The 19389-nt window shown below is 55.9% G+C and overlaps 5 protein-coding genes across 5 annotated transcripts; 4 read left to right on the forward strand and 1 right to left on the reverse strand.

The window, feature by feature from the left end:
* Positions 1–413: 413 nt before the first annotated feature.
* CHGG_02136 (uncharacterized protein) lies at positions 414–5029 on the reverse strand (the record flags this gene model as incomplete). The annotated part of the gene is made up of 3 exons (XM_001228651.1): positions 414–1252; positions 1386–2855; positions 2917–5029. The coding sequence occupies 3 exons, from the start codon at positions 5027–5029 to the stop codon at positions 414–416; spliced, it is 4422 nt and encodes a 1473-aa protein (XP_001228652.1).
* A 289-nt stretch (positions 5030–5318) lies between these two features.
* CHGG_02137 (uncharacterized protein) lies at positions 5319–7397 on the forward strand (the record flags this gene model as incomplete). Its single annotated transcript, XM_001228652.1, has 4 exons — positions 5319–5791; positions 5866–6171; positions 6711–7089; positions 7143–7397. 4 exons carry the CDS (start codon positions 5319–5321, stop codon positions 7395–7397), a joined length of 1413 nt encoding a protein of 470 aa, XP_001228653.1.
* A 535-nt stretch (positions 7398–7932) lies between these two features.
* CHGG_02138 (uncharacterized protein) lies at positions 7933–9392 on the forward strand (the record flags this gene model as incomplete). The annotated part of the gene is made up of 2 exons (XM_001228653.1): positions 7933–9206; positions 9302–9392. 2 exons carry the CDS (start codon positions 7933–7935, stop codon positions 9390–9392), a joined length of 1365 nt encoding a protein of 454 aa, XP_001228654.1.
* Positions 9393–10640: 1248 nt separating this feature from the next.
* Positions 10641–14273, forward strand: CHGG_02139 (uncharacterized protein; the record flags this gene model as incomplete). Its single annotated transcript, XM_001228654.1, has 7 exons — positions 10641–11768; positions 11967–12217; positions 12777–12795; positions 13015–13157; positions 13226–13465; positions 13521–13836; positions 13905–14273. 7 exons carry the CDS (start codon positions 10641–10643, stop codon positions 14271–14273), a joined length of 2466 nt encoding a protein of 821 aa, XP_001228655.1.
* Positions 14274–15123: 850 nt separating this feature from the next.
* On the forward strand, positions 15124–16466 carry CHGG_02140 (uncharacterized protein; the record flags this gene model as incomplete). Its single annotated transcript, XM_001228655.1, has 4 exons — positions 15124–15364; positions 15438–15569; positions 15645–15773; positions 15829–16466. The coding sequence occupies 4 exons, from the start codon at positions 15124–15126 to the stop codon at positions 16464–16466; spliced, it is 1140 nt and encodes a 379-aa protein (XP_001228656.1).
* Positions 16467–19389: the final 2923 nt, after the last annotated feature.

Genomic DNA, 19389 nt, shown 5'->3' on the forward strand with positions numbered 1-19389 from the left:
CCCCTCCCCCTCCCTCCCCTCCCCCCCCTCCCTCCTCGCCCTCGTCCTCGTCCCCCTGGTCAACCGGCTCTAAACGCCACGTCCGCCATAAATACGCCATCAGCATTTCCACGACTCGCTATACTTGGCCATCGTCGTACCCTTCTGGGCCGCGTTGAACGGCTTCTCGTTTGCCTCGCCGCCAACCTCCCGCCGTTCGATGTAATTCACCGACGCCGACCCGACCACCTCGACCTGCGACGCCTTCTGCGCCCGCCAAATCACCCTTTCCACGGCCAACAATACGACGGCTAACGCGGCTTCGCTGCGGGCCCTGCCATCTCTATTCCTATCCCCACCCTGCCCTCCAACCTCCTCTCCAGCCTCTCCGTCCTCTCCGCCCCCCTCCCCGTTCCCCTCCCCGTCCCCCTCCTCTACTTCTTCCTCTTCTCCACCACGGGCCGCCGTATCGTCGTTGCCAACCACTCGCGGTCAAACCCGCGCAAATGCCGCACCCACATGTTGGCCGACAACCTCGACTGGTCGCCGATCAGCGCCGCTGCCGCCTCATCCTTCTCCTTGATGGCCCGCGCCGCCGCCTCGAACTCGGCCCGGATGGCGGCTTGAAAATCGGCTGTGTCTCCCCCGCTCCCGCTTGCGGCCGTGTTGGCCGGCGTCGTCACCTCAAACAACCGCTGCAATACACCGGCCTGCCCGAACCGCCGGCAATACACCCCATGCACCCATACCTCGCCTAACCCGCCTACCGGCTGGGCCCCGGGCTTGCCGCCGCGTTTCCGCGGGTTGGTCCAACGCGTGCGGTCAAACATGCTCCGACCGGCAATGCTTCTGGATATGCTTCCTCCCACGCTGTATAAAACCCGCACTCGATACACTTCTTGCCATCGCTCCACACGGGTAATCCGTCGATCGCCGGGACCACCTCGTCGGGGAATCGGATATTGTTCGTATCGGCGGCCAACGAACCGTCGTCCCGTAACGCCAACGCCTCGGCCACGATCCGCTGGCGAACCCTGGGCGGCCAAATGCCGGTGCCGCGAATTGACATGCGACGCAACCGACCGCGCCGTCACCACGCTTCCATGCTCGTGGCAAACTGCCGTGCGGGATGCGGGCAATGGCGTGAATATCTCGCTGAACGTTGCCATGGTTTGTCGCTGCTTTTCTCCTGTACCGCTCTCTGCTCTCTTCTTTTCTACCTTGCTATCGACACGAACTCTTCGCTTGCTCCTCGGCATGGGTCGTTTGCGAACTACAGATGAATGGTATAATTAGCTGGATCCGCCGTATTCTGGGCATCACATACATAATTACATACCACTCTGACTATTTTGTTTGGGAAATCCTCTGCGAACACAACTCCCAACTGCTTCAACGGACGCGACCCCCTGATCTTGCGGCGTCCTTCTCCTTGATGGTCGGCGCCGCCGCCTTGAACTCGGCCTGGATGGCCTTCTTAAAGCTCTCTATCTCGCCGTCGCTCTCGCGCTCGCCGTCGCCGGCCGGCGGCGGCACCACATGCCTTGAAAATGCTTTTGAAGCTCGAACCCAGATCGCTAGTTGACGCACCATTTGTGATCCAAAGACACCCGCTACGAAGAGCGGCTGAGTAAGCCAAGAGACAGCATTCTCATCGTCATGGTACCGCGGGAGGTCCTCTCCTTGGTCCATGAAATAGTCGTCGACCTCCTCGCGGAGCTCTTCCTTGTAGGCGGCAACTCCACAGGTCCAAAATCCGACGACGCCGTCATAGAGAAAATTTCGGTCATAGCTGCATGCGCCATCCCGGCGCTCTATCCACGGGCCCCCGCCGCCTTGGTCTACCCACCTTGAGCAGAAGTCCTTCGGCAGGTGGCACACATAGCATCCCCCTGCAGGTTCGTAATCCCTTCCGTACAGCAGGTCTCCCATGTCCTCGCGGACCTTTTGTGCGCCTCCGCGGTGACACTGCCGGAGCGCGTGGCGGATCTGGCCCTCACCAAGACCACGCCCAGCACAGAAGGAACATCTTCCACGTAGCCATGCCAGTGCCCCTCTCCAGTTCTCCACTTCCAGTGCATTGTCCCAGGCTAGCTCGGGTGATCCCGCCGTCGCCGCTTCGGGTGACCGTCGTTGCTCCAGCCGCCAGTTGAACGCCAAGATCAACAGGTCAAGTGCGTGCAACTGCCGCGGCGAGCAGTACCCGTCGGTCAATCGTACTCGCTGCTCAAACCAGCCCCTTGCCTCCTTCTCGCTGCCCAGGTCTACGCCAGAATGATCGAGAACCAGCCTCGTCAAGACCTTCCCCAGGATCTGGTCGTCGTATGCGAGCAATGCCGCCATCATTCTGCGCACGACCGGCCGATTCCCGCAGAAGCCGTCGCGTCCTTGGGCGGAATCGTACTGCGCAGCGAGTCGCGCGCGGTCTTCGGGCCGGCGACTCGCTGCCTCTTCGAGTTGAAACTGCATCCGCATCTCATCGCAGACGACCCAGCCATGCCCACACATCGCACAAGCACCTCTCTGGCCATAGTATCGGGGGATGTTAAGCCCCTCTAGCCACCGAAGGAGGCGTCTCGCAGTTCCGCTGGTCTTCCATCTTCCACAGTCTTCTAGTCCGTGGTCTGGCTCTCGCTGCCCCGTAGTGGCGAAGCATAGCTCGCAGCCGACGAACCTCCATTCCTCAGTGCGCTCATGGATCATGCCTAGCCGACGGGTTGTCTGGTACGACGGATGCGGCGAGGAGTCTGCTTCTCCGGTACGCTTTCCGCCATACTCCGCCGTGATGACGAGCTTGGCATCCTCTGAATTGATGGAACGAACGACGGGCAGCTTCCCCGCCAGGTACGCTACAATTCTCCTCCGCTCCTCTGCCTCTTCGACCGTCGCAGCCGCATTGGGGCGGCCAAAAAGAGGTTCGTCCGCACGAGCGCTCACGGGACGTGTTGGCGGCGGCGGCGGCGGCGATGGGTCTGCGAGGCGAGTCCGCTTGCTCTGAGCGGCGCCTGGCTCGGGCCCAGCGGGCCTCTTGCGGTCGCCGCTGGGATGGGGGGGGAAGTCCCGGTGCCGGTGCTGGTGCTGGTGCCAAACGTCGCTTCTCGCCGTAGCCCGGGGCGACAATGGGGGTGTGGGGAACAGCTGGCGTGAGCTCGTACGAGTGAGCATTCCGTCCTCCTGCTGATGGTCCCCGTTCGCAATCGTCAATGCCGGCCCCGCCCGCTCCCGTCCCGTTCTTCGCCACAGCGGGGGGAGCAACCGTGCTGGGGAGGTGCAGGAATTCATGCCACCGACTCGATACCCAGGCATATCGCTCGAGGAGTTGGGGTTGTAGCTGCGCTGGGAAGGCTCCGTCGAGCCCGTATGTCCTTGCCCTCTGCAACGGGCGATGGCCGGTCTGCCAAGCGAAAGCGACATTGCGATCCGCCGCATCCGTCCGGTCATCGAACCGGTTGAACGGCTTGAAGACCTCGCGGACATGCTTTTCCGAGATGCCGACGGACAGTTGTCGGAGCATCTGTAGCGTGACGCCTTGCCCCCAGGCCTGTGCGGAGAATCGTTTGATGACGTTGGTGAGATGCCCCGTCGTCCATGCTTCGCTGTCGTCAGACGCCTGCGCGCGGAAAAGATACGTCGAGCACCCCCGCAAGCCGGGCGTCTGTTCCCGCATCAGCATGTCGACGACAGGTCGGATGTAGACCAGGTATTTGAAGAGGAGGTGGCCTGGCTGAGCAGGAAGGAACCGAGCGACATAGAGCTCCCTGTTTGTTGACCGCTTGGCCTTGTGGCTCCGCGTCAGGTACATCACGCTTCCGCCGTAGACGAAGATGCCGCGTTCGGCTGACATGGCGTTCTCGCACCGTAAATGGAGGAGGTCAGGTGCTCGCGGCTGGCCGCCGCCCGTCACCAACATCAGCAGTGCGATTGCCTCGCGGAACGCCGTTTCCTTCCGCACGTAGGTCTGCACTTCGCGCCAGTTCCATCTGCCATTCTTCGAGAGGCTGTTCAACTGGCTCGTACAGGCCTTGAATGACAACCGCAGGTAGGCCTCCCCGAGGCCGTTCTCTGGATGCGCCACGAAGGAATAGCCGTGCTGCCTGTTCGTCAGGCTATCCTTGATCAGCCCCAGATCCACGTCGGGCTTCCACCGGTACATGAGCTCATCGCACAGCCTCTCAGCCTCGTCGAGGACCACGTCCACAAAGGCTCGGAACTGGGCCATTGTAATGGTCAGGCGATCATTGTATGCGACGGACTGGCCGTCGTCGCTCCACCGGAGAAGGAACGAAGGCGGATCCGAGGCCGCCGTCGCCCTTCCGTAGGCCATGAGAGAGACGAGCTCTTCGAAGGGAGACTGCGCGCCCAGCACGGCATATCTCTGCCTGACGGCCTGGAGCTTGGCGACCTGATCCCTGCGTGGGCGCTGGGGTATGGCGAGAAGGGGATACTCCCTGGCGGGCAGGGCATACTCGAGGAATAGCAGGCGTTGAACGTAAATCAACCCGGCAAGGTGTGACGTATACGACTTTGCCAGTAGGAAGCTGTTGCAGTCCGGCGAGAACCCGAGGATCCCGCTGAAGTAAACGAGCAGGGTCGACGCTGGCCGGCCGTCGGTGACCTCCTCCTTGCAGAATTCCAAGAGGAGTCCGAAAAGCAACTCGAGCACCTCGGCTGCCTGAGTTCCGACCCCAAGCCCATATCCGGTTGGCGTCCTAGCTGCTTCCGCTTCCACTTCTCCGTCTCTGCCATTATCCTCGCCGCCCTCGCCGCCCTCGCCGCCCTCGCCGCCCTCGCCGCCCTCACCGCCCTCGCCGCCCTCGCCGTCTTCGCATTCGTCGTCACCGTCGCATTCGCCGTCACCGTCGCATTCGTCGCCACCGTCCACCGCATATTCCTCCCCGTCATCCTCGTAAATCGTCTCTGCGTCCGAAAGATCGTCGTCCTCGGAAAGCTCCACCCGGTCGCCATCGCCACGACCGACGGGGTCCTGGGCTGCACGCGACATCCCAGGTCTCTGTGCCTGCCGCCCCCAGTAGCCCGGGGGTAAGGGCATCATGTCGCTCCCACGCCTCGTGGTTCCAGATGGCCTCGATGAGATCCAGTTGCGCTTTTTTGAACCGGATCCCCGCCGCCCTCCTACGGACCTCTACTGGCATGCGAGAGGCGCGGAACACCATGGCCAGAAAGCGCTTGAGAAGCGCGTAATATTTCATCCTGCTGGATGGTCCGGATGACAAAGGCAAAAGGCAAAAGGCTTCGAGTACGTCGCATTCGGTCGCAGGCTCCGGAGCCAGCAGAGCAGGTTCCTGCTTGTTGACCGAGCGGTGTGTTCACACCGTTCCATGACACTCATCTGGGGGGATGCAGAGGACCGCGGTCTTCTGCTCGTCGTCGGCCGAGATCACGACATCCCGGTCCAGCCGCGCCCGGCCGTCTCCGGTCCCAGCCCGCCCAAGCAGCAGAGGTTGTGCGGCGGAAGGGAGCCTCGACGGCATCTCCGCGAGGGACCTCAGGAGCACACGATGGGCGCTCCGGTAGGTAACCTCCCATCCCGTCCGCTCAAGCCAGGGGCGGAGCTCCGGGTAGGCCGGTTTCGCATTGAGCGCGGCCATCGCCCTCTCGTCTGCGATGCTCTGGTTGTGCTGCCGTGCTCGACGGTACAGCTCCCCCAGGTGATGAAAGGCCTCCTGGTCCTCTACCGGACGCGTCTCGTTGCCGTCCTCGCAGACCACCCAGTACCGCCCCTCCGGAGGGTTGCGTATCCAGGCTTGCAGGTACACGGGCAGGAACGTGGCAAGCGGTCTGGCCCCCGGCGGTTCCCCCGCCCGCCTATGACGATTGGCAACATGACGAGATGTGTTTTGTTTGCTGATCGTCCGGTACTCGCAGGCCTTGCAGGCGAAGCCTTCGAGCTTCCGTAGATACGGATCCGGTCGGGACCGATCTGGGCGGAGAGGCACCGCAGCAGGCGTGTGAGACGGCTCCGCAGGTCGTTTGGTACATCGTGTTTCCGCTTGAGGTGGTTGCTCACCTGCTCGGCCCTTGGGGAAAGGCCGACGAGACATTCCGGACGGGCGCAGACGAGGACCTGGGCCACGGGGTCAATAACGAGTTGCAACAAACGCAGAAGCTCTCCTTCGTCCATAGCGCGCCGCGCGTCATTCGAGCCACAGGGGTCCGACGGCCGGTTTGTGTGTGAGTTCAGATGTCTTTTCTTTCAAGAGAGAGGAGGAGAGTGTTCGACGAGTAGATAGTTAGCGAGGGCCCCGGCCCCGGGGACCGATTTGTTTTCAGGAGCAAGTAGGTATGTATGTATGTAGTAAAGCTGCTGCGGGACAGCGCACGGGCCGGACTTTTTCGTGTATCAGGGGAGGGGGGCAGGGGGGGGGCCGGGGGGGGAGGGGGGGTGGGCGGGCTTGGGTGGCCCCATAAATCGGGACGGGTCCCCACAAATGGTGTATCAGGAGCAGGATCAGGAGCAGGAGCGGGGAACGGGGAGCGAGCGGAGGGGCCGGCCCCACAAATGATGTATCAGGGAGCTGATACGTCTGGGTATTGGTACAGTAGTAGTAGTAGTACCCTTTCGAGCCAGCCTGAAGCACGCCCCAGCCACCACCGCCCTGAGCGGTACATATTCCGGCTTTTCCGCCTGCTTTCTTTGCGCCACGCCGGCCGCGCCAGCTCACGTGACTAGTCACATGTGCCCTGCCCGCATGCTTTGGCTTGATCACTAGGAACCAGTCAGCGCTGGCAGCAGTTGGACAGCCGCGGCAGCAATCCGGCCAAAGCATCATACGGCAAATCTACGACTTGGCCAGGCTACACCGACAAAGAGGGAACTCGGTCAACTTTCTGTGGATACCAGCGGAGATTGACTTCGCGCTGGGGTCAGATGCCAAGGCAGCAGCCCAGAGAGCGTCGAAGCAAGGACGCACACCCGACTCCCAAATACCCCAGGCCAAGTCTACCGCGATGAGGCTGGCAATGGAAAGACAACGGGCGACAAGAGTTCTACCTGTAAGCGTGGGCAAGTTCTCAAAGGCCATGGACGCAGCACTACCAGGCAAGCACACGCGCCATCTCTATGACAAGCTGAAGCGAAGGGAGGCCTGCGTATTGGCGCAGCTCCCAACCAGAATGGTGAGACTGAACGGTTTTTTGAGCAGGATTGGGGCGGTCGAGTCAGACCTTTGTGCCTGTGGACAAGCGAGGGAATCAGTGGAACACTTTCTTTTCCGATGCGTGAGATGGACAGCTCTGAGGGAAGACATGCTGCAATGCACAGTGGCAAGACGAGGAAGCCTCTCGTTCTATCTGGGAGGGAAAGCGCCATCAGATACAAGGCATTGGTCACCAGATATGAAGGCAGTCCGGGCGACGATCAAATACGCAATGGCAACAGGAAGGCTGGAGCTGAATGAGGAGGAGAGTCTAGACCAGTCACAGTAGAAGAAGCCGACACTCAACACCACGAGCCTCAACCACGAGCCTTAACCAGCAGGTCCCGCTTTAGCTGCTGAAGATAGGACGCTGAACACTTGGAGAAAGTAGCCTCCAAGCTGATCTGCTAACAACAACCAAGGCAAGAGGTAAATGGTGCAGCGAGAAAGAGGGAAGAAGTAGGGGGCTTGTACGAGTTGAAGGCAAACCGATTTGATCCGGATGTAGTTAGCGTGCTAAGGCCCTATAGGCCCAGTGCCTCCGGGCGAAATAAATTCCATCCATCCATCCATCCATCCATCCATCCATCCATCCATCCATACGTGGGTCTCAACCCACACGAAATTCGGACTCGCTCTTGCGTCAACGGGGGCTTTTACGTTTTCCTCAATTTCGGTCTGCTGCGATGGTGGAAATAATTTCTACCACATCCGAGTCCCATTTCCATTGTCCCATTGATTGAAGGGATCGAACCCAACAGAGGAAGCCAGTTCGTTTACACCCAGACCCAGAGCAATGGTTGCCTCTAAAAATATCATCCCTCCCGAGCTCGGGGACGGCGCCACGCGCACCGGCCCGAACTACGATGTCGAAGCTCCAGCCGCCTCACCATTATCCACCCCATCAACATACCTTAAAACCGCCCCTCCGCTGAACTACACTACTATCAACCCGACAATTCACCACACGGCCGGGACCGCCCCTCACCTCAACGATACGCAAGCAGAACACGATGACATCGCCCCCACTGCCGTCGAGGCGACGCATCTTCGCCGCGGCCTCGCTCAGCGCCACCTTTCCATGCTCGGCATCGCCGGCTCCATTGGCACAGGCCTATTTCTCGGCCTCGGCGGCGCCGTGCAACGCGGCGGCCCGCTCGGCGCGCTGCTTGGCTACGCCGTCGTAGGCTTCGTAGTCTGCGCCGTCCAATTCGCCCTCGGCGAAGTCGCCGCGCTGATGCCTGTCACCGGGTCCTTTGTGCGCCACGCTGAGGCCCTAGTCGACCCCGCGTGGGGTTTCGCGATCGGTTGGAACTTGGTGTATGGGAATCTGCTGAGCATCCCCAGCGAGGCAACAGCGGTGGTCGTGTTGGTCCGGTTCTGGTGGGAGGACGTGAGTGCGGCGTGGATCATCGTGGTGTTCATGGTGTTGACGATTGGGGTGGGGTTGGCGTTTGTCAGGGTGTTCGGAGAGGTGGAGTTTGTATTTGCCATGCTCAAGATTTTGCTGGTGGTATTCCTGATTATACTGGGGTTGGTGATTAATCTTGGGGGCATTCCTGGAACCGAGCGGATCGGCTTCAGATACTGGAGAGATCCTGGGCCGTTTGTTGAGCATATTGCCACCGGGGATTGGGGGAGGTTTCTAGGGTTCTGGGCTGTCATGACCGGCGCCGTGTTTTCGTTCGCGGGAGTCGAGTCGCTGGCTATGGCAGCTGCCGAGACACAAAACCCACGCGAGGCCATACCGCGCGCCTGCAAACGTGTCTTTGCGCGCATCATCATCTTCTATATGTTGGCCGTCCTCGTGGTGGGGATGCTGGTCCGGAGCAACGATACGCGTCTCGACGGTTCCGGCAGCAGCGTCGCTCAAAGCCCGTTTGTCATTGCCGCCTCGCAAGCGGGCATATCTGCCATCCCGTCTGTGGTCAACGCCGTCGTGATTACCTCGGCCTGGTCGGCATCAAACCAAGCACTACTCGCAGGCACTCGAGTTTTATATGGCCTAGCGGTCAAGGGACAGGCGCCCAGCATCTTTCTGAAAACGACACCGTGGGGCGCGCCCTATATGTGCGTACTGCTGTTTGCGGCCTTCATGTTTCTCAGCTTCATGAGCCTATCCGAGGCCGCCATTACTGTCTTCTGGTGGTTGGTCTCGCTAACAGCTGCGGGAGTCCTGGTTTCATGGTCGTCGATCCTACTCAATCACATCCGTTTGATACAGGCTTTAAAGACACAAGGCATCGATGCGAATAGGCTACCGTGGCATAATTGGTGGACAAGCAAGTATTCTATCCTTTACCGAGGCGAGCGATGAGCTAACCTTTCGCAGGATATTCCTCACCAGCTGGATTGTTCATGTGCATCCTCATTCTTCTAACTGGCGGGTTCACCGTCTTTACCACAGGAAATTGGGATCCTGCCCAGTTTGTGTCGTCGTACTTGTAAGTCGGATTCTTCACAGTCCTTGGTCGCAGCCGTGTATTCTGTTCTGACACTATCGACATAGGGACATCCCCATTGTTCTTACAGCCTACGTATTTTGGAAAGTTTTCCGGAAAACGAAAATTGTATCTTTAGACGAGATACCGCTCGAGGATGCTCTTGCGAGAGCAGATGAGTACTACCCGGAGCAAATCCCGGACAAGGAGAGGGGTTGGGTAAAAGCCATAAGCTGGATATGGGATTGAGGTGTAGACCTTTGGTGCCTTTTCTTCGAGAAGTAAATGAGCCGAGTGGATTGCAATTTTGGACGCACATTGAACTCGATATCAATTCCAGGTTACATCTGTGAGCGCACCGACAATGGTGCCGTTCTGATGTGGGATTCCTTTCTAAAAGCCAAGTTCTTGGGCACAGTTGAGGCGTTTGACACGACATATCCGAGGACTAGGTTGGTCTCTTAGAGTCTTGAACGACATTTCCACGCTTATGAATTTTTCCCAGTTACTTCATCACTTAGCGTTATTATTGAGATTGCCTCGTACATACAAACACTACCTAGGTAGTTTCTAGAATCTATACACCGCAATGCGAAGCGGCCTTATCAGAGTATTAAACCACCACTTTCCTTGTTATCACTGAGCCTTCAGATGACTTTTATTATGCTGCACTTTGCCTTGCTCAAAGTCTTCCGACGCTGGCTTCAGGGGTGGATGTGGCACAGGCCAACTGCTTGGTCGCAGTCTTAAGCACGCCATCTCGCGTCTTATACACGCGACACGAAACATGGCATTTGTGTTTCACAATGTCTCCCGAAGCTTCCGGTTCCCATGCTCCTCACTCCTAGCCTGACAAATGTATCCCTTTTCTGATTATCGAACGACCATTGTCAAGACCCCGAGACGAGGGAGCATAGTCAATAACAAGGTTTGATTCCCCATATACTACTTGGCCCTCATCTTGGCCTCGGGACCGTAGAACAACACAAATTCTTGATTGTACTCTTGTTTTTACACTTCAGCTCGACCGCGGCCATTCAAGATTCCACTCTCGCCGGCAACAATGGATTCCACCGAACCGGATGCGGAAACACCCCTGCTCGGCAACACATCGAGTCTCCGAGAACCCTCAAGCCCTCATTACAATGCCGATTTCACCTTGACAAAGCCACTCCATTCTGGAGATGTCGGTGCACGGTCACTAGAGGACGACGTTGTGCCGGAGACGGCGGTTCTTGGACGCAATTTGGGATGGAGCAGCGCATACATCCTCATCATCTCACGGGTTATCGGAAGCGGTATCTTTGCAACTCCCGGCGCCATTGTCAGATCCGTCGGGAGTATTGGCCTGAGCCTTCTTCTCTGGATTGCCGGGGCCATCATCAGTTGGTTCGGCCTGATGGTTGCGCTGGAATACGGCTGCATGCTTCCGCGCTCTGGGGGCCAGAAGGTCTATCTCGAATTCACCTATCGCCGCCCGCGTTTTCTTGCCTCGACTCTCGTTACTGTGCACGCCATTGTTCTCGGATTTACCGCCAGCAATTGCATCGTGTTTGGGGAATACCTTCTCTTCGCCCTTGCAAAAGCCCCAGCTGAACACCCAGTTCAAGTTAGGCTTCTGGCTCTCGGTCTCATGACCGGCATTACTGTCCTCCATGCATGCTCCATGCGGACAGGCGTTGTGGTACAAAACATGTTGGGCTGGGTCAAGATCGGCTTGGTGATTTTCATGACGGTCTGCGCAGGCGCCGTTGTTATAACACGATACACGCCGAGCGAACCAGCCTCAGCCAGCCGCGAGCTTCATGTACACTCCTTTCCCTCAACTTGGAATGGTCTCTGGGAAGGCTCTGTCTGGAACTGGGGTGTTATCAGCACCGCGCTATTCAAAGTGTTTTACAGCTATGCCGGTCTGCAGAATGTCAACAACGTCTTGAACGAGGTGCGCGATCCTGTGAGAACGCTTCGATCTGCGGCTCCGACGGCGCTGGTTACGATCTGCTTGCTTTACCTCCTCATAAACGTAGCTTACTTCCTGGTCATCCCGCTAGATGAGATCAAGGAAAGCGGGGAGTTGGTCGGTGCATTATTTTTCGAGAGGGTATTTGGTGAAACTTTAGGGAAGCTCCTGCTTCCCTTGGCCATCGCAGTCTCAGCAGCAGGCAACGTTATGGTCGTTACATTTGCTTTGGTATGCCCACACCCAGCTGTTGAGGGGCAAAGCTAACAACAAGCTCGACAGGCACGTCTAAACCAAGAAATTGCACGCCAAGGTCTCCTCCCTTTCGGCGAGCTATTATCTTCCACGCGTCCATTTGGATCCCCGCTTGGTGGTCTGGTCCTGCACTACATCCCTTCTGTTGTTGTTATATGCATCCCCTATAAACAGATCTACTCATTCATTCTCGAGGTGGAGGGCTATCCGGGCCAGTTCTTTTCCCTCTTTGTTTCCCTCGGACTAATTCGGCTGCGGTGGACTCGCCCGGATCTCAAGCGTCCGTACCGAGCATTTTTGCCGGCTGCTTGGTTTAACGTCCTTTTATCCACTGCTCTGCTGTGTGCTCCGTTTATTCCCTACAATGGAGAAGACTGGAGTTCGCATATATCCAGAGTTAGCTACGCGTTGGTAGGGATGTCTGTGTAAGTCCTGCTCTTCCCTTCTCGCCTCCTCGGGTACAAAGAAGCTCCCTAACTAGAATAACAGTCTCGTGTTTGGTGTTGTGTATTGGGCATTATTAACAATATTGTTGCCCCGGTTACAAAAATATCGGCTTGAGGAGGTAACTAGCACCCTTCAAGATGGAACAACTGTTACCAAGTTGGTTCGTACCCCGTTAGAATAGATAGGTTACTACTTGACTCGGCCCGAAAAGGTAAAAACATAATTCAGTTTATATCACTGCAATGAAGACGGCTTCCGGGTATGTTGCTTGTCGAGCGCCAGAGCAACCCGAGATGCGAAAAGTCTTCCGTTCTGCCTCGTGCCGGGTATCCCGGCTGCTTGACCGAAGTGCATGGTTGGTCTCTCATGCTTCTTCAGCCTTCTTTCTAATTATAGTTGCGGGCAGCAACCTCCCCCAACTCCCGAGACATCGGAACACAACGAGCTGAGTTCGCTGAACCTGCCTCCTGCTTTTGCCATTGGCGCGGGTGAAAGACAGCACGCATCCGGGTGAATTCTGCAACCACGCGTCGACAGCAAACCTGGTAAGCACAAGGTGAGCGCCTAGTTAGAGCCAATTCAGCCTATCCTATCGCTTATCCCGATCCAAACACAAGTACCGCAGCTTCATTGACAGAGTTGCATTGCAGCTGTCAGCGCGCCACGTACCAATTGTCACAGAATTTTTTCAAGGCCAGGGATACAGATAAGTACAGAGAAGTCTTCTTAAGTCGTGGCCCCCCTCGCAAAAAACGACGACAGCTCCCGTTTCCAGGCAACCATCCGTGACGGCTTAACACTAATCATGTTATTTGCTTCGGTCGTCTTCTCCATAGCGGGTGCCGCCGTTGTTACGGCACTCCCAGCCAAGCATGCCGAACACCCCAAATGCACAGCACCACAACAGAGACGCTCTTGGTAAGTCCGACCTGACCTGCCACGTAAGTTCTGGCGGTGGAATTCAGTGATACTAAACATATACATAGGCACGACATAAGTGACGCCGACAAGAAGGCTTATCTCGCCGCCAACCGCTGTATTTTGACTTCGCCCCAGAAGCTCAACCGCCTTCCTGGTGCCAAGACCAGATGGGATGAGCTGGTCTCCCTTCACCAGATTCACGCCCTGCAAATCCACACCACGGGCCAATTCCTGCCGTATCACAGATACTATTTGAAGACTCTGGAATTCCTGCTGCAGGAGTGTGGATACACGGGTGCCATTCCGTAACCAGCCCTCATTAGTGTCGAAACATCGGAGGTTTACTAACAGATGAAATAGCTACTGGGACGAAACTCGCGACGCCGGAAAATTCTCCGCAAGTACTATATTTGATCCTGTTACCGGGTTTGGAGCAGGTGGCACGGCGGCGAACCCCTGCGTCCCCAACGGCCCCTTTGCAAACCTCACGGTGAACATCGGACCAGGGTTTAGGTCAGAGCCCCGATGCGTCAACCGTAGGATCACAGATTTCTTCAGTTCTCAATGTGGGACGTCGTATGTCGCCGCTGCGCTCAACCATACGACCTACGAGACTGCCCTGGATGGCATCTACTCCGGCCCTCATCTTTTGGGACATATGGCACTAGCAATGATGGTAGGTCCTTGGTTTTCTTTTTCCTGTTGATGTTTTCTCTCATTATTAACCATCTGGGTCGCGTTTAGGACGGCAATTCGATCACCTCATCCGGCGACCCCTTGTTCTTCATGCACCACGGATTCGTTGACAAAATGTGGGCAAACTGGCAGGCGGAAGATCCCAAAAAGCGGCACAAAGACATCGGCGGGCTAAACGCGCAGGACCCAGAGGTAGGCTTCTCGGAGTTCCCTGGAGGGATGGAGCAAGAGTCTTCCATGTGGGGAAAGCCGTCGTCTGCAATCTTGGCCGTCACACCGGACCCTGCGAGTGGCGATAAGGGCGGGAAGTATGTGACATTGGACCATGTCATGTCTTCCCTAGGTATTATCCCCAATGCTACTGTCGCGGATGTGATGGATATCAAGGGCGGATACCTGTGCTACGAGTATGTCTGAGCGGCGCGGAAGAGAACACGAGTCACGAGTTACAAATGAACTAGGACTTGCTTTCCTTGCCTAACTGCCTATTCTCAAAGCAAATGCAGTTGTGCTATACATCTGGACCCAAATGATCATTGTGTGATATTCCTTACCTTGCTAAGTGAACCGTAAGTTATGAAGATCGTATTTGGGAGCCTATCTCCCTCGGGCCGTAGGTCCCATAAAAGCCCCAGCCCGTTACGCCCAACACCAACCGGATCTATACCGGAATTTGCGAATGTCGGTAACCACCAAACATAACTTCCGGGGTTTCCGTGTCTCCGGTGTGCATTTTGCCTGTCGCTCGCAATCTAACTGAGGCCGTCTGGAGAATCGAGAATGGGCAGTGGGTTGCCGCGGCGTGGGATGGAGGCTGCTCTCACATTGCGTCTCCGGCGGGTAGTGGAGGCACATACCCGACAACCTGGAAACCGCATGCCTCCTCTGTTGCCCGAGCCTCGCCGCTTGAATGCAGCAACAATATCCTACCCTGGAAACATCAGATTGCGCAACGGGTATTTGCACAAGCGGAACTAAATCATTGACCTGGACCGAGATGTGCTCCGTCGTATGACATTGGCGCGCGTATTCGGGACCATGTCGATGGGCAGTGGCTTCAACCTTCTGTTGATGAATCCACCACAAGTAGATGAGGGGCATCGCTCTCCTTGTTTACAGTTTATCCGAACTGAGCGTGGAACGTAGAGCTGTCGTAATGTCGGTGGGAGGTAATATAAAGACACCGCTTCAGCATCAAGTTACCCCTATCCCAGGGCTCGCTATCCTCCTACATTTCCGTGCTATACGCTAAACATTACAAATTACAATGCTCGCATTTGCTCTCGCAAGCCTGTTCATAGCTGGCGGCTTGGTGTCAGCGCATGGGCCAGGTCACGATCATGCCCGTGAAAGAGCCGAGCGTCGACAATTTCTTGATATACACACCAATTCTCTAGGCCACTGCTCAAACAAGCATGTTGCTGAAGGTCTTTATCAGCGTGCGATCCAGAGGCGCGAGCTTCGAGCTCGCTCGTTGATGGCGCCGTCGTCTCTCCGTGCCCTAAAAGGTAAGTAACCTTGTATTATCAATTGTAGAAAGCAGGATGGGGACAAGGACGGAAGACTAATACTGTTCGGCAGCAAGGCAAACTTCGTCACTTGGAAAACCACACAAGTCTGACAAAGACTTTGACGCTTCCACTGACCCCAAGGAGGTGTTTGCGGGGAATAACTCTTGCGTTCTGAATCCCGAAACAACCGAAGGCCCCTTTTGTGAGTCGGGCTTGATCAAACCTTAGTCATCGTGCGGTCACCTAGGTATCTAGTGGCTGACTCGTGCCGCCTCAGTCGTTCTTGGTCAAGATGTTCGGAGCGAACTCGTCGATGGGCAACAAGGAGTTCCACTCCATCTCGACATTCAGCTTATCGACGTTGACACGTGCGAGCCGATAGAAGGCTCGTTCATTGAAATGTGGAGTGAGTCGAATCCATGGGCAGTTGGAAGTCCATTACTTACAAACTCGATGTGTAGATGCCAATTCGACCGGAGTCTATTCCGGAGCTCTCGCCACTGTGAACGGTATCGGCATGTCCGATTTGGCCAACCTCAACCGAAGCTTCCTCAGGGGGTCGCAAAAGACAGACGAAGATGGCGTGGCCCAGTTTCAAACCATTTTCCCGGGTCACTATGAGGGACGCGCACCGCATATTCACGTCATCAGTCATCTCAATGCCACGGCTCGGGCAAACAACACTCTCTGGGATTCCCGTGTCACACACGTTGGCCAGGTATTCTTTGATCAGGATCTCGTCAACAGTGTCAAGCAGGTTGCGCCGTATTCCACGAACCGACAGAATCTGATGCAGAACGCTGCAGACAATATTCTACTGCAGGAGGCTGCAACCTCTGATCCCTTTTTTCACTATGTGCTGTTAGGAGAGGATCTGCAAAAGGACGGCATATTTGCATGGTTCAGCTTCGGTGTGAACACCACCTTTACCCGCGACATCATGGCTGCGGCGATGAGGTTCAAGGACGGCGGCAAAATGGTAACTACCAACCCGAAGATTCCAGGCTTGGACAGGATTTTCCCGGGTGGCTTTCCAACAGCATACAACCCCGGGTTCGGAGGGCCTCCCCCATCAGCTCCGACCGGGACCGGCCAGTAATGGGATCGGAAGACTTAGGTTGGTCTAGATGGATCTAGATTCAATCTTGTCCAATGTACTTGTCCGGGGAGCCATATGGGCGGGCTGATAAGGAAGCTCGCAACTTTGAAGATGTGCTACCTAGACCATCTGAAAATGGAGTCGATGCTTTTATTTCTCAAAGGCCTCAGTACATTATTAGCTAGGCCCCGAATGCACGACTGAAACTTCAACGGATGGAAGGGTTTTAATGTGATGAATCGGCGGCCGCTTGCGGTGCCGGCCAGTCAATTACTTGCCCTGTCCTCTATGAGGCTGGTTCGGGGATTCGAGGCCTTCTACAATACGGCCGTTCTGGACTTCGTCGTTTTAAGTGAGTCCTAAGAAATGACAATGAAGAAAAGCGGCGTAGTGCATTTGATGAGCTCATTTGGGTTGGCATTACCATTAATTCGGCCCGCGGGGAAAACAAAGCAAGATAGATGGAGTTTAAAAGAGACTCGACACTCTGGACCGACTCTCTTGGTTCTAGATGTCGAAACATCCTGTCCCCGGTTGCAACTCACTTCGATAACATTCAACCCAAAGGCCCGCAAACCATAAAAGAAGAACAGAAACGCCAACGATTGTCAATAATGGGCGCCGCGTCGAGGATAGCCCTAATGGCCCTGCGTATCTGGCAGCTCATCTGCTCCATCATCGTGGTTGGAATCCTCGCTCGTTTCCTACGCGTTCTCTCCGAAGCCGGTGCAACCAGGGATGGCAGGGTAATATACGGCGTCGTAATCGCATCCATTAGCATCCTCTTTGCGATCGTCTTCATCGCCCCTTTCTTATATTCTTTCTTGCCGTTCCCGGTTGACTTCGCCCTCTTCATTATGTGGCTAGTGCTCTTCTGCCTTTTGATCACGGTTAGCTTCCCGTATTAACATCAGCCGACCTCGATACTAACGTTTGCCTAGCGAACTGGTACCAGCACATGCAGCTCGCCCTGGTTTTGGAACTATTGGGGGTACTATTGGGGAGGATGGTGGAGAAACCCATTCTCCATCATCAACGGGCCAGCTGATATCGCGTACACCGGATGCGGCCATTGGCGAACGGTTTTGGCATTTTCCTTTATGGCCATGTTTGCATTTCTAGTCAGCGCATGCTTGGTGAGTTTCACTATCGACCGAAGCTAAGAGCTGCGTCCCTGACCCTATCATCAACAGGGAGCTTACGTCGTGTCTCGGTGGTGGACCAAGAAAAAAGGAGACCGCCACGCCGCGACCACGACGTAAGTAAAGTCCAAACAGTGTCATTCATAAGAAGATTAACATTCCAGTCCCAGAACAACGGGAGCCCCGCCAACGGCACAAATTGGAGGCCCCGCACCGGGTCGAGGAGCGGTTGGCAACGGTTCGGGAGCAGCTCCGACCACCACCACGGCGACGGCGGGCCAATCGGGCACCTACGTATAGGCGGGTATCTCTCCAAACAGACGCCGCTCACCTGCCGAAGTGGAAAGGCCGTGGTTGTGACTTAAGTCCCGGACTTAAATCGCACTGCATCTAGTCTGAGTGTCTCAAAGCTCAAGATATCTAGATTGATCAGGACAACCGGGATAAGAGGGTATTTAATCCAGAAATAGCATTGGGATTTGTTGCGTCTCAACGCGAGTAACATGAATGAATCAGAAATGAAATAAAAACCAGTCGCAGTTTGCAGCGTGGTTAGAATGCTGCATGTGGACTATTTATGCAGCCCGTGATATGTTGAGTTTTGGCGGACTTGAATGTGGCGGGTGCCACCAAGCCACTCTTCGGCATCGCTGTTTCTTGAAAATAAATACCAACCTATGCAGACGATCTCATGTTGTTGAGGCAGGGGTCTCGACTGACATTCAGGGCTTGGAACGATGACCGGGTTAAGTAAGAGCGAGGATGTTGGCGCCAGGCCTACCAGACCTTTGGTATATGTACCTAGGTAATAAAGTTTACTCGCCCGAAAGGGTCTGTATATGCCGTGTGCAATCGTCCAGGTCCGCCTAAGATTTAGACCATATAACCTTGAATCGTTTTGTTGCGACTTGATATTACCAGGCACTCGTGAGGGTGAAGGTTGGTACCGGGGAACAAGTCGGGTTGCATGGGGGTTGTTCTGTCTCTATGCAGCAGAAGCTGAACTGTAGGTATGACACGAAGTAATGAAGTAATAGGTATTTCACATAAGCGATGGCCTGCACGTTGGGTCCGGTCCCTCATTCGAATTTACATTGGCAGTGACTGACTTGTTGCCTACCTCGACCGATAAGGCGTGAAAGGCGAGTCGCGCCTCGGCACGCCCGGGTCGTGTATGCACCTGAGGGGCGGTGTGTTGTCTTCGGCACCGCACATTGATGTCAGCGGCCGCGGAAATCACATCAGCGGCCAGTATTGGAGTTGGAGGTTACGGAGCCACGTGACAGGGAACGGGACAGCGGGAGCATGCAAGCAGAGGCAGGCCACATGCGGCATGCGCGCAGACAAATGCGGGGAAGGCCGCCGAGGTCAATTGCGAGTCAACGAAATTATGTACGCCCCAAGCAAGCGCGGGGGATAAAAAGATAAGGGTGGGTCCAGTTATGGGCCGAGTTCCGGAAACGGCGCATGGGAAACCTGAGTAGGGCAAAATCGATTAGGAAGAAACACGTTGAGCATTTCGATCTCCCCAATGCTAAACTAACAGGCTGCAAGCCAACCAAAAAGCAAAGGGTAAGACGTGTGTTGGTCGTTGACAAATTCGTCAACATCTCAAGTGATCGGCTGTTGATGCTCAACGACGGGAAGAATCGGGACGGTTGGCCTCGGAAGGTGGGGAGGCGAAAATGCGAACACGCCAGACCAGCTCCCATCCAAGGAACATAAAGAGAGAAAAGGAGAAGAAAACTGATTGTAACGTATGTAGATAACAAAACAGCATT

Source organism: Chaetomium globosum, genomic scaffold (assembly GCF_000143365.1).
Source record: "Chaetomium globosum CBS 148.51 scaffold_2 genomic scaffold, whole genome shotgun sequence".
NCBI lineage: Eukaryota > Fungi > Ascomycota > Sordariomycetes > Sordariales > Chaetomiaceae > Chaetomium > Chaetomium globosum.